The 15,247-nt window shown below is 42.0% G+C and overlaps 1 protein-coding gene across 1 annotated transcript in view; it reads left to right on the top strand.

Moving 5' to 3' along the window:
- LOC307117844 (interferon-induced very large GTPase 1) overlaps positions 1-14,108 on the top strand; it is a 53,446-nt gene extending 39,338 nt beyond the window's left edge. The window contains exon 7 of the mRNA XM_079803013.1: positions 8,028-14,108. Coding sequence (XP_079659139.1) covers positions 8,028-12,710 — 4,683 coding nt within the window. The 3' untranslated portion in view covers positions 12,711-14,108. The remainder of the gene's footprint in view (positions 1-8,027) is intronic.
- The last annotated feature ends 1,139 nt before the right edge of the window (positions 14,109-15,247 follow it).

Genomic DNA, 15,247 nt, shown 5'->3' with positions numbered 1-15,247 from the left:
CTCGTACCCTCTGGGGACCTCTCAGTAGTTCTAAGTGCTCTGCAGAGGCCTCCCTTTGAGCCTTTGCGGTCGGTCTATATTAAGTTCCTGTCGATGAAGACGGCTCTGCTGACCGCATTGGCCTCCGTTAAGAGGGTCGGGGACCTGCAGGCATTTTCGGTTGAAGAAGCGTGCCTGGAGTTCGGGCCGGCTAACTCTCACGTGATCCTGAGACCCCGGCCTGGATATGTGCCCAAGGTTCCCACCACTCCGTTCAAAGACCAGGTGGTGAACCTGCAAGCGCTGCCCGTGAAGGGGGCAGACCCAGCCTTGGCACTGCTCTGTCCAGTACATCCGTAACCAAGACGTTCTGCTGAACACAAAATAAGATATTGAGAAGAATGTTTGTAACAAAGCAGATAGAGCAACCATTACTAGTAGCCGCTAATAAAGTGACCGCTCTCGAAAGGGAAGGTGTAAACCAGGGCTCTGAACCGGTTTAAGGAAACAAACTCAATTTTATAGGAACATAATGGAAAACGAAACCACGTTTAATCGTTCTGAACTGAAACGCTTATTTAAAATGACCATTAACCGGTTAACAACATTATTTTATCATTTTGTGTAATTTATTTATTTGGCAGTCAACCAATCATGAATTCAAATAGTACGGCCAATGCAAATGTCATGTTGATTAATCCAACGTGAGTGAAATGCCCTTGCTTAGCAGTCAAGTCATCATAGTTAAGTTGCTGGCATTAGCTTTTGGATCTTGGGAGTTGTTCCGAGGATATGTCACCAACCCTTAAAGTATTATAAAAATGAATGGCCAGAGTAGTGAGTTCTGAAACCAGCGAAAATTGCAGGTTAGTGTAGGACCGCTATTTAGTAAAAAAAAATTTATGTTGTCAAAGTTAGTATTGTAGCACATGCGTGTGACTTTAACATTTTCCCAAAAATTAAGCTAAAATGTATTTACATTTTTTTTCGCCAGCAAGTGTCAGAGATTTGTTTTTTGTCAGACATTAATGCCCGCATCTGAGATAGTAAGTTCAGCATTACTTCATCAATTTACAGGTTACAAAATGTATTGTAGGGTGCCTGTTGTTTAATACATCTGGCCAAATGTGCTATGGTCAGGCTGTATTGGCTTTGATTAGAGGTCAAATACCAGACTGACACTCTTCTCGGCTCCTCGAATACATAAAACTTTAAGATTTACACACATTGGCCCTCATTTATCAAAAGTGCCCACACCAAATTTCCAGCGTACACCTGGCGTACACCCAAAACCACGGTGACTTTGAGATTTATCAATATGGACGTTGGCGTACGGCGCGCTCAAATCCTACGCCAGCTCACGAGGTGGTGTACGCACGTTTTGAGTTAGTGCGAAAATGCGCAGAAAAACAATTCCTAACACCACAAAACGCACTGACAAAGATATGCTATATTATGACCCACAGTGAAAAAAACAACAACAACAACTAAAGCCCTATTCGCACGGGATAAGTAGGCTATTATCTGGGGACCTCGTGTGATTTAGAAATTACTCCCCCACATCTGAGTTTTGCGTAGCGCATTCGCACGGGATAAGCTGTGATTTTACTCAAATTTACTGATTTATCTCCCGGATATGATGTAAAGTTATATGTTTTTTCGTTATAGATATAGCTGTATGAAATTATAAACAGTCGTATCGATATCATTTTGATTGTTTTATAGTAATAAAAATAATTTTGTTCAGTTAGAGAACAGACGCAATTAAAAACGTAACTGAGCAATATAACAATATACGACGGATTCAGTTTCAAAGCTAAATGTAAAAGTGCCCATTTAAGCGAGTTTGTCATTGTACTGTTCTGTGTTTGTATTTTTCATTAAGAATATTATTAAACACAGCATTCAAGCAATTTACTCCCAAATTGGTGCTGATTCTAAAGTGAAAGTAATCCACGCGGCCGCACGGGAATTCATAACGGTGCACATATGCAGCCTAGCTCCATTCTTCGTGAAAGATAAAGATAGAAATGCGCACAGGACACAAAAACCTTAGAAAAAATTATATACGATCCGCCAAATCCCGGCCAAATCACAGAGATGCCGATTCGCACAGGACTAATGTTATCACAGGACCTCGTCCGTATGACCCCGCTGGTGCAGTTTCTGGGAGCCTGGCTTCAGCTTCCGGGACTGTCCCGCTGGGTCGCGCGGACCGTCAGGCTCGGCTACACAATTCAGTTCATGCAGGCTCCTCCCCGCTACAGGGGAATCCGCCAGACCGTGGTCGGGGCCAACGTCCCCGTCATGCGTGCGGAGATTGCCACCCTGCTGGCGAAGGGTGCAATCGAGCCTGTCCCTCCAGCCGAAATGAAGTCGGGGTTCTACATCTTGTACCCAAGAAAACCGGTGGGTTACGACCAATCCTGGACTTTTGCATCTTGAACCGATCCCTTCACCGGCTTCCGTTCAAGATGTTGACTGCGAAACGCCTTTTTGAATGCATTCGTCCTTACGATTGGTTTGCAGCGATCGACCTGAAGGACGCCTACTTCCATGTCTCCATCCTTCCTCGACACAGACCGTTCCTACGGTTTGCTTTCGAGGGGCGGGCATATCAGTACGCGGTCCTCCCATTCGGGCTATCTCTGTCCCCTCGCGTCTTTACGAAGATTGCCGAGGCAGCCCTTGCGCCCCTTCGGCAGCACAGGGTTCGCATCCTGAACTACCTCGACGACTGGCTCATACTGGGCCACTCTCGAGAGCAGGTTTGCGGACACAGAGATCGGGTGCTCCATCACCTAGCCCGTCTGGGCCTTCGGGTCAACTGGGAGAAGAGCAAACTCTGCCCAGCGCAGAGGATCTCTTTTTTGTCGGTATGGACATCGACTCGGTCGCCATGTGCGCGCAGCTTTTGAGCAAGCGCGCGCAGTCTCTGATGACTTGCCTCGGTCAAATCGAGAGCAAGTGTGCGGTTCCACTGAAACTATTCCAGAGGCTCCTGGGGCAAATGGCATCTGCAGCCGCGGCGACGCCGCTCGGATTGCTTCATATGAGACCGCTTCAGCACTGGCTTCACGATCGAGTCCCGAGATGGGCATGGCAGTCTGGCACGCTCCGGGTCCAAGTGACTTGGGCCTGCTTACAGACGCTCACCCCGTGGTCGAACCTCAGTTTTCTACGGGCCAGTGTGCCCTTAGAACGAGTTTCCAGGCATGTTGTCGTATCGACGGATGCCTCTGCCACGGGCTGGGGTGCCATGTGCAATGGACAAGCAGCCGCGGGCTCCTGGACAGGACCCCAGTGCCTTCTGCATGTCAATTGCCTCGAGTTGCTGGCAGTACGGTTCGCCCTGCACCGCTTCCGAGCGTTGCTGAAGGGTCAACATGTGCTTGTCCGGACAGACAACATGGCCGTAGTAGGGTACATCAACCACCAGGGCGGTCTACGCTCCCGCCGTATGTCTCAACTTGCCCGCCATCTCGTTTTATGGAGTCAGAAGCGACTGAGGTCCCTTCGTGCTGTCCATATTCCGGGAGTCCTGAACCTCGCAGCCGATGAGCTCTTGCGAATTTCAGCCTCTCCCGGGAGAATGGAGACTCCATCCCTAGATGGTCCAGCTGATTTGGGAATAGTTCGGGACGCGCAGGTAGATCTGTTTGCCTCCCACGACTCTTCCCACTGCAGCCTGTTCTATTCCCTGACCGAGGGCACGCTCGGCACGGATGCACTGGCGCACAGCTGGCCGCGGGGCCTACGCAAATATGCGTTCCCCCAGTGAGCCTACTCGCACAACTCTTGTGCAAGATCAGGCAGGACAAGGAGCAGGTCCTTTTGGTCGCCCCGTACTGGCACGGCCGGACCTGGTTCCCCGAACTCATATTCCTTGCGACAGCCCCTCCCTGGCCTATTCTTCTGAGACCGGACCTCCTCACTCAGAGACGGGGCACCCAATGGCACCCGTGTCCCGACCTGTGGAACCTCCACGTGTGGCTCATGGACGGGACGCAGCAGGTTTGAGTGGCCTGCCACCTACGGTGGTCGCCACCATCACTTCTGCTAGGGCAGAGTCCACTCGGCATGCCTATGCGTTGAAGTGGAACCTCTTCGTCACCTGGTGCTCTTCCCGCCAAGAAGACCCCTAGAAATGCCTGATCGGGTCCGTGCTCTCGTTTCTCCAAGAGGGGTTGGAGGGAAGGCTGTCTCCCTCCACCCTCAAAGTTTATGTGGCCGCAATATCTGCCCACCACGATCTCTTGGAGAACAAAAAGGTAAGTCAGCACGACCTGATCATCAGGTTCCTGAGGGGGGCGAGGAGACTGAATCCTCCTCGCTCTCCTCTCGTACCCTCTGGGGACCTCTCAGTAGTTCTAAGTGCTCTGCAGAGGCCTCCCTTTGAGCCTTTGCGGTCGGTCTATATTAAGTTCCTGTCGATGAAGACGGCTCTGCTGACCGCATTGGCCTCCGTTAAGAGGGTCGGGGACCTGCAGGCATTTTCGGTTGAAGAAGCGTGCCTGGAGTTCGGGCCGGCTAACTCTCACGTGATCCTGAGACCCCGGCCTGGATATGTGCCCAAGGTTCCCACCACTCCGTTCAAAGACCAGGTGGTGAACCTGCAAGCGCTGCCCGTGAAGGGGGCAGACCCAGCCTTGGCACTGCTCTGTCCAGTACATCCGTAACCAAGACGTTCTGCTGAACACAAAATAAGATATTGAGAAGAATGTTTGTAACAAAGCAGATAGAGCAACCATTACTAGTAGCCGCTAATAAAGTGACCGCTCTCGAAAGGGAAGGTGTAAACCAGGGCTCTGAACCGGTTTAAGGAAACAAACTCAATTTTATAGGAACATAATGGAAAACGAAACCACGTTTAATCGTTCTGAACTGAAACGCTTATTTAAAATGACCATTAACCGGTTAACAACATTATTTTATCATTTTGTGTAATTTATTTATTTGGCAGTCAACCAATCATGAATTCAAATAGTACGGCCAATGCAAATGTCATGTTGATTAATCCAACGTGAGTGAAATGCCCTTGCTTAGCAGTCAAGTCATCATAGTTAAGTTGCTGGCATTAGCTTTTGGATCTTGGGAGTTGTTCCGAGGATATGTCACCAACCCTTAAAGTATTATAAAAATGAATGGCCAGAGTAGTGAGTTCTGAAACCAGCGAAAATTGCAGGTTAGTGTAGGACCGCTATTTAGTAAAAAAAAATTTATGTTGTCAAAGTTAGTATTGTAGCACATGCGTGTGACTTTAACATTTTCCCAAAAATTAAGCTAAAATGTATTTACATTTTTTTTCGCCAGCAAGTGTCAGAGATTTGTTTTTTGTCAGACATTAATGCCCGCATCTGAGATAGTAAGTTCAGCATTACTTCATCAATTTACAGGTTACAAAATGTATTGTAGGGTGCCTGTTGTTTAATACATCTGGCCAAATGTGCTATGGTCAGGCTGTATTGGCTTTGATTAGAGGTCAAATACCAGACTGACACTCTTCTCGGCTCCTCGAATACATAAAACTTTAAGATTTACACACATTGGCCCTCATTTATCAAAAGTGCCCACACCAAATTTCCAGCGTACACCTGGCGTACACCCAAAACCACGGTGACTTTGAGATTTATCAATATGGACGTTGGCGTACGGCGCGCTCAAATCCTACGCCAGCTCACGAGGTGGTGTACGCACGTTTTGAGTTAGTGCGAAAATGCGCAGAAAAACAATTCCTAACACCACAAAACGCACTGACAAAGATATGCTATATTATGACCCACAGTGAAAAAAACAACAACAACAACTAAAGCCCTATTCGCACGGGATAAGTAGGCTATTATCTGGGGACCTCGTGTGATTTAGAAATTACTCCCCCACATCTGAGTTTTGCGTAGCGCATTCGCACGGGATAAGCTGTGATTTTACTCAAATTTACTGATTTATCTCCCGGATATGATGTAAAGTTATATGTTTTTTCGTTATAGATATAGCTGTATGAAATTATAAACAGTCGTATCGATATCATTTTGATTGTTTTATAGTAATACAAATAATTTTGTTCAGTTAGAGAACAGACGCAATTAAAAACGTAACTGAGCAATATAACAATATACGACGGATTCAGTTTCAAAGCTAAATGTAAAAGTGCCCATTTAAGCGAGTTTGTCATTGTACTGTTCTGTGTTTGTATTTTTCATTAAGAATATTATTAAACACAGCATTCAAGCAATTTACTCCCAAATTGGTGCTGATTCTAAAGTGAAAGTAATCCACGCGGCCGCACGGGAATTCATAACGGTGCACATATGCAGCCTAGCTCCATTCTTCGTGAAAGATAAAGATAGAAATGCGCACAGGACACAAAAACCTTAGAAAATTATATACGATCCGCCAAATCCCGGCCAAATCACAGAGATGCCGATTCGCACAGGACTAATGTTATCACAGGACCTCGGTGTTCGGCGAAATATGGTAGGTCATTTGCGAGGGAATTTGTACTTTACATATTACAGACTTGGCCGATTCACACGGGATTAAGATCACAGACATTCTCTGCGATTATTACAAATCACCAGAGGTCCCCACATAATAGGCTATAATCCCGTACGAATAGGGATATAGTAATTATAAACTTCAGTGTTTATTTTTGTGCAACATGGACTTCAATGTTTAATTTGTGTGACTTTACCAAAGCATTTGATTTGTAGGCATATTTATTCCTCCAGTTGCGAGCCTGTGCGCTTTACCTGACGGTTCAAGGTTAGGCCCGGCAGCTGCGCACGGACTGGGACTGAAAATAAATCAGACTGACAAAATAATAAAAATGACATTCTTCTTCTTTTAAATAGTAATAAAATGTATAATAATAATAACGACATTCTTCTTCTAAATAACAATAAGCGTCATTAATAATACAAATCATAATAATAATAAGAATCTTACAAATTGTCATGCAATTATTAATGTGAATGAATGGTACTCCACATCACATCATCATCACTATTGTACACCCCAATACATGTGACGTGATACGAAATTAAATGCTACTTATTTCAAAACACGTGCTGTAAAATAATGAATTGTGATAGGTAATTTCTCATCCAAACAGCTATTTAAACTGGATTTCCACCGTACACCTTTTTGTGGGCGCCTTTAATCCCACTCTTTAATCCCAAATAAAACAATTTAGTTTTTTTTCCACTTCCCTGGTGATGGTCTCGATCTCCACGTCAGAGAAGTTTCACTTCTTTGCCGTCTTCCGAGTGTCCAAGGTGTAAAATGAGGGCGTGGGGGAGGCAGAGACTTGAATATATAGGGGCGTGTTATTCTAATGACGATCGTTTTCAGCCGCGGCATTTATCAAGGGCAGGTTTTGCGTACGCCTGGATTTCAGAGGTGCGCACAGCTTCATAAATCAGGTGGTGAGAGGAGTGTAAGCATAATCTTACGCCAACATATACGCCCGTTTCTACGCAAGATTGATAAATGAGGGCCATTGTGTGTTTGAATAATGAAAATGCTGTATGCCTACTTATTGAAAGAAGCAGTTCTTTATTTACCCTTGCACTCATACAAGCAGAGACAGTCTCCAAAATGCGTGCAGGACTTCACTCACGATTGAGGCAGGTGGAGCTGCTGTATGAGTTTTTTTTAGGATCTTTAGTGTAGCCACAAGCTAAAGCTATTTAGTGTAAAGTTCTATTCAAGTTCTGGTATAAAGTATAGTAAAAAAAAAAAAAAATAACCTGTATTTTTTCAGAATCAAACAATTTTCAGAACTGTAATGTTACAGAAGGAACACAGAACAGAAACTTTAAAATACTGATTTTGCTCGGAATGAACCAATTTATTTTTAAAATTTATTTTTAAGCCCTTGTGTAAACAGGCCCTACAATCTCAAAATGCTTCTTATCTTAAAAAATTAATTACTGTAGTACTTCATTATACTATATATTTTTTCTAATCTGTTTTTCAGGGTATTATCTCTGCTATTGTGGCACAATAACACATTCATTTTATATATTATTGTGTTCATGTATTTACAGAAAGATGAGACTGGTCAAAACCCAAAGGTTGGACAAAAAAACTTCAAACAGCTTGAAGAGCTCTATGATAGACTAGATCTGACAAAAAGATGTCAAGATAAAATTAAAAGAGCAGACATTCTTGAAATCACCAAGTCATCATTTCGGTCTCAGAAACCACAGGAAGAGAATGAACTGGTAAACTCATTCCTACAAAAGCTGATTAACATGGACTACAGAGCAAGATACACAGCCATAAAACACAGAAAGAAAGAAGATAAAGACAGTGCAACCCCTGATATTCACCCAATGGATGTTCAGATGGCCGTGTTTCATTGTGCTGATAGTTTCCTGAAGCAGCTGATGGTGACTAAACTCTCACAGTGTCAGTATTCAATGCCTCTGCTTGTTCCTGATCCATTCACTCAAGAGATTGAGTTTCCTCTCTGGACATTTAGACAAATCAACAAGAGCTGGAAGAAGACAGACTCCAACAATGAGATTATCAGTCAAACTCAGGCGGTCTACAAGGCTGAGACTCCAATGGTGGCTTTCTTCAGGTTTGGCTCAGTGTCTTCATCCAAGTCTCAGCTGATGAACAGCCTCATCAATGAGAAACACAACACATTCTTCCACAGGAACTGCTCAGGGAGCAGCAGAACCAGAATCCTGATGGATGGAGTGGTGGAGATCGCCTGGTATTGCCCTTCTGGAAAAAAGACTGATGCATATGATGACTCCGTTGCTTTCTGTAATCTTCATGGTGATGCAGCAGCCAATGAAAAACAATATGAGATTCTGACCAGTATGTCTTCTGTGAACGTCCTCTTCTTACCTGATTTTGGACAGAAGAACCACTACAAGGGTTTGGTGAGATCACTTTTCAAATCTCCTCAACCTCTCATTTGTCTGCTCACTGACAATCACTGCAATAAAACTGAACTGGGGAATGGAAAATTCATAGTTGGTCTTTTGGACAAAAACCAATCTGATGTAAATAATCAGATAATGGAGATGATCAGAGTGAGTTTGAGCAAACCGAAAATGACCTTCAAACTTGAAGATGTGGCCAAACACACAGGAATCAGAGTAGATGAGGAGGATCCAGAGTGCCGGAAAGGGAAAGAGGCAGCGGTTCAGATCATGGGATTACTGAGAGGAAAGGATCCATCAACAGTGAAAGAAACAAACCTGCCCTGTCAGGGGAAACTGTGGCATGACTGGTGTAAAATCAACAAAGAGCTGCATCATCTAGAAGGAGAAAATCTAGAGGAAGATAAAAGTACCAAACTGAAGAACATGAGAGAAATAAGAGAAAAGCAGGTGGAACAAAGATTAAAAGATTTTATGATGACATTTATTAAAAAAATGAAATCACAGAGTGGCAATGAAAACAAATATTTCCTCAGATGGATGATGAACCTGTTGGATGACTTCACTTCAGAGAAGCTCTGTGGACTTCATAAGGAATATGACAAGAAATGGCATGAAGTCTCAGCACTGAAAAAAAATCCTAACAGACTAGATCAACTGAAGCCTGAACAAACAAACCTGGAAAACATATCAGAGCAAATCAATAGAACAAGTTTTGGCTTGGAACACATCATGAGAGAGTTTGGTCAGATCTTTGAATCGAGGTCATCTGTGAAGAAGAACAAGAAAGGCCTGCAGTTTGACTTCAGTTCTCTCTCAAGTCTTGCAGCAGAGATGATGATCTCTGGATTTCCAATGGAGCTGATGGATGGAGATGCTGCTCATGTTCCTCTCACCTGGGTCACTGCTGTTCTAGATGAACTTGTTAAGAAACTGGGAGACCAGAAAGTCTTTGTGTTGTCAATTTTAGGGATTCAGAGCTCTGGGAAATCCACCATGTTGAATGCCATGTTTGGACTGCAGTTTGCCGTCAGTGCTGGCAGATGCACCAGAGGAGCTTTCATGCAGCTGGTCAAAGTGTCAGAGGAGATGAAAACAGAGCTGAAGTTTGATTATATTCTGGCTGTTGATACTGAAGGCCTTCGTGCACCAGAACTGGCTGGAAGATCAACAACACATCGTGACAATGAAATGGCCACATTTGTTGTTGGTCTTGGAAATATGACCCTGATCAACATCTTTGGAGAAAACCCATCTGAGATGCAGGACATTCTTCAGATTGTTGTTCAGGCCTTCATGAGGATGAAGAACGTCAGACTGAGTCCCAGTTGCATGTTTGTACATCAGAATGTCTCAGATATCACAGCTGGAGAGAAAAACATGGAGGGAAGGAGACGACTGCAGGAGAAACTGGATGAAATGACCAAAATCGCTGCTAAAGAGGAAGTCTGTGACGCAGGTGTTTTCAGTGATGTGATAGCGTTTGATGTACAGAATGATGTGAAGTATTTTGCTCAGCTCTGGGAGGGCAGCCCACCCATGGCACCACCAAACCCAAACTACTGCGAGAACATTCAAGAACTGAAGCAAAGTATTCTAGCACACGCTTCAAAATCAGATGGCATAATGCTGACGCACCTAAGAGACCGCATTCAAGATCTCTGGGAGGCTTTGCTTAATGAACAATTTGTGTTCAGCTTCAAAAATTCTCTGGAAATTGCAACGTACAAAAAACTAGAGACCGAATACAGCAAGTGGACCTGGAGCCTTCGCAGTGCCATGCTGGAGATTGAAAACAGATTACACAATAAAATAGAAAATGAAGCAATTCATGATGTTGAGGAAACCGATCTTAAAACAGAACTCTATGCCAAAAGTGAAGAAGTGAAAAAGGCAATGTCTGAATTCTTTAAGAAAGACAGAGATGCGTCTGTACTGAATCAGTGGAAAGGTTCCTTTGAGATAAAAATCAAACAGCTTCAAGAAAACATTGTGAGAGAAACTAAGAGGAAACTAAATGGGGTTCTTCAGCAGCGTCACCTGAAGAAAAAGATGGATGCTGAGAGGACACATCATGAAAACACACTCTTTGAAAAGAGCAAAGAACTTGCTTTAAAATTCAAAGATCAAGCAAATGATGAAAATGTCATGAAAACACAGTTTGATTCCTTTTGGAAACAACAGACAGCTGAGATCATCAGAGACACTCCTTTAGTCAAAGATATTGACATTTTAAAGGATGTGACAAAGCTCTTCAATGAGACATATGCAAGTCTCCCTTTAGACCGAATGAAAGAGAGCAGTAAGCAAAAAGATATGATCTCTTTGCCAAGCTATTCAGGATATGTACAGTTAAAGAAATCCAGTGGAATTACAGGACCTGTAAAAAATGTGCTCAAAGGAGTTAAAGAGATGTTGGGTTTTGTTTTATCTAAGGAGGAGGAAGCCCAGATAAGAGCCTTAATCACAGACATCACTGAACACACAGAAGAAATGATTCAGTCATTTAACATTGCAAAGATGGGCTACAACAACAGTTGCATTCAACAACTCGTAGATTACATTAAGGCAAGATTAATGCAGCATGAGGAAGGGAAAAATGTAAAATATGTGTTCAAGAGTGAATTCTTTGTGGATCTGGTGTTTTTCTTACGTCACAGAGCAAACAAGACATTCACTGATCAATACAAAATGTTCAGGGAAGCCAATGATCCTGTTCTCTATTTTGAGAGGAAGAGTGAAGAGTACTACAGGATTTTCCAGAAATACTGTCAAGGAACAACATCAGCTGCTATTTTTGGTGAATTTGTTTGTAATAAACTGAAAGAGCCCATTCAGCAGAATGTCTACAAAAAAACTGCCAGAGCTTTAGCAGATGAAATGAGGACAAACTGTGAATCACTAAATGGAAACCGATCAAACCTGGAGAAACACATCCTGAGGACACTGGCAGAAGAGGAGGATTTTGATGCATACATGACCTACATTTACAATCCCAAAGAACACTTCAAGAATTTCATCAGAGATGAAGTTAGTCAGTACATCACTGAAAGATTTGAAGATGGCGTTCGACCCAAGATGGAAAACAGCATTAAACAGCTGGAGCAGAAGATCACAAACGCAGCACATGAATCTACCAAACATGTTAAAGAGATCAATGGGGATGCTGATTTATGGTTGCATCATTTCACACAACAGCTCTCTGATGTGCTGGTATTCTCTCTAAATGACCTCACTGGAGTGAATCTTTATAATGTTGAAGTCAGCTTCCTAGAAGATGTGATAATGAAAGAACTTCCTTCTATAATGTCTGACATACACAGTACATTCAGCAAAGAAACTTTTCCAGTAAAGCTGGAACACACAGACAGGCCAGATGAGCTTCTGATCAATCACCTCTGTGACTGCTGTTGGGTTCAGTGTCCTTTCTGTGCAGCCATCTGCACCAACACAATAGAAGGCCACGCTAAAGATCACAGTGTTCCTTTCCATCGTGTTACTGGAGTAAAAGGGGTTAGTTACAGAGGAACAACAAACATATCAATCAGTATCTGCACTTCAGCAGTAGCCAGTGATCGATCTTTCTATCCATATAGCTCAGATGATACAGTCCTCTGGAAGGAATACAGAAAAGGAGGTCCTAAATTTGCTGAATGGAGTATCACCCCGGATCTCTCTGAGCTGCCGTACTGGAAGTGGTTTGTGTGCAGATTCCAGAAAGCTCTGGAAAAGCTCTATGAATATACCTTTCAGGGGAGAGGCAAGATTCCAGCTGAATGGAGAAGATACACTCAAGAGGAAGCTATTGAGAGTCTGGATGAATACATTTAATGGAACAATTAACAAGGACTCTGATACAAAATACACAGCTGAAATGAGATTATGTCCATACTTCAGTGAATGTGGCATATACTGAACTAAATATAGCAAACCGAATCTGCCCAAAGAAGTAGTTCACATATAGATTCAACATGTAAAATAATTTTATAATCAAAGCATTCTGTTCTACACAGCAGTAACTGATCTATACTTAAAGACAGTAGATGTTTGAAGAATATAACAAACATGTACATTTTTATTTCATTAATTTACTTTCACACAAGTTTGTCTCCTGTAGATGTATAAAGTCTGGGAAACTATGTCATTGCGCATTGCATTCTGGGTAGTTGCCGCCATGTTTTAGGACACACTCAGGAGCGTACAATGATAACAACGAATCACCAGAGAAAAAAAAGACTGCCCTAATATATAATATCACATTGCCCTAATATCTTAACGTTAAAGTATTAAGGGATAACATAACAGTATGGCCCGTAATGCAAATTATTTGTTTTGTGAAAGCATTATAGCCTACAGTACTAAAAAGTTTTACTGGACTTAAATGGAACAAGTACAAGATTCATTATAATGAAAGAAGCTGAACAATGAAGTAAAGGAGCACAACTGCACAAACACGGAGAGTGATCGCAACAAGTAACACCACAAGTAACATTTCCAGACGTGTCTTCATACATTATTTATGGTGTGAGAACAAACGAGCGGTTCAGAAATTATGTTTCTGTAATATATCTGTTATAAATAATAAATATATACATAAAAATTATAAAGACACATTTTGGTTAAGTTGTTTATTTTCATTGCGTTTTACAACTTTACTTTTACTGTTGTTTCCAAGCTGGTAAACTGAAAAAATTGTGCTTCATTTGAGATACGTTTTCCACGTATGTTGTGAGAATGGCTGTGGAAGTTCACAACACAACAAGCGTTCACAATTCTAATGTGTTTTTAACTGTATAATATACGTTTTAATGTCTACCTCCACTAAAACTCATTCTGTCTGTGTCCTTAAGTCCAAGTCCAAATGCATTGCTTTGCTGACGTCATGTTCCCATTCTCTAATAGATGTATTGTACTGTTCTACAAATGCCATTCATTCAGAGACTCACAGCTATAAGAAAATACATTCCACTATATTAACATTAAAAAATATATACATCATTGTGAGAATAATACTTACTTTCCATTCTCATATTAAGTAGAAAAGTTCTGGCTGTGCATTCCACTTACATACTGTAGCATTTCTCCCCTTCCGTGCTTCTTATCTATGGAGAAATCCTTGCCTGGTGATCCTTAAACATTCTTTACTTGCTAGCTCATGATATTATTACTAATGTATCCTTGGTGTTGAATATATATACCCTATGCTGAACAATAAACCTCTGAAGAAGAAGCTTGAACACTGTCTTCTGTGTCTGTTTCTTCTCCCGCCTGTGCATTCCTAATTAAAGGGGCTGAGAATATTTGAGAAATAACCCAACAATCATCAAGAGCAGTTCACTTCTGTGGTTCATGGCAGATTACAAAAACCAACCAGACTGAACATGAACTGAATCCCAGCCTACTTTTGGTGGTGAGCACTGGGTTTGGAAGAATGCATTTACACCAAATAAACCAAAACAGACTCATTTCTGCTCCAAATGCTCTAGTGTGAAAGCACATGTTGTAAGAAATGCTGTTTGTTTAGTTTAAACTATATAAGTATTGATTTAGCCTAGATTTAAGCAGGAAAAATATTGCTCTGTGTTTGATGTAAGAAAAGGCCATATAAACAAATGCTCCGGGGGGTTAATAAAGGCCTTCTGAAGTGAATTGATGGGTTTTTGTAAGAAAATATTTAACACATTATAAAGTAAAAATATCTAGCTTCCGCCAGACTGCCTTCCGTATTCAACGATTCACTTCAGAAGGCCTTTATTAACCCCCGGAGTCGTGTGGAGCACTTTTATAATGGATGGATGCACTTTTTGGTCTTAAAATTTTGGGCTCCCGTTCACTGCCATTCTAATGCTTGGATTAGCCAGGACATTTTTAATATAACTCCGATTGTATTCATATGAAAGAAGAATGTCATTTACAGCTAGGATGACATGAGGTTGAGTAAATCATGGGCTAATTTTTATCTTTGGGTGAACTATCCCTTTAAAGGTATAAAATAAAAGGACACACTCCAAACCTACACTCTAACACCTTTTAGCACGTTTTAACTCTATCATGAATGATAGTCAATGGAGAAGCATGCTTTTCTTGGTCTCCTTCTACAGATGGTAGACGGGTGGTCCTCTTCTAAGTGCATAAAAACAATCCTTTAAGTCAACTTATTAATGGAAATTCAACAAACAAATAAGAAATAAGTGCATGCTTGTCAGCTTTGAATTAATTCATGCTGCTTCCTCTTGATATTGCATATCTTTTCAGCATAAAGAATAAACTCATTCTGTTATATATGTGTACTATAGTTGCACATTTTCCTGATAAAATCATTCTTGTCATCAACATTAGGCCTACCATTCAATATTTTATTAATGTTA

Source organism: Gobio gobio, assembly GCF_949357685.1.
Source record: "Gobio gobio genome assembly, chromosome: 21".
Lineage (NCBI taxonomy): Eukaryota > Metazoa > Chordata > Actinopteri > Cypriniformes > Gobionidae > Gobio > Gobio gobio.
Note: the sequence above shows the minus strand (reverse complement) of the source record. Positions and strands in the feature narration are given on the sequence as shown.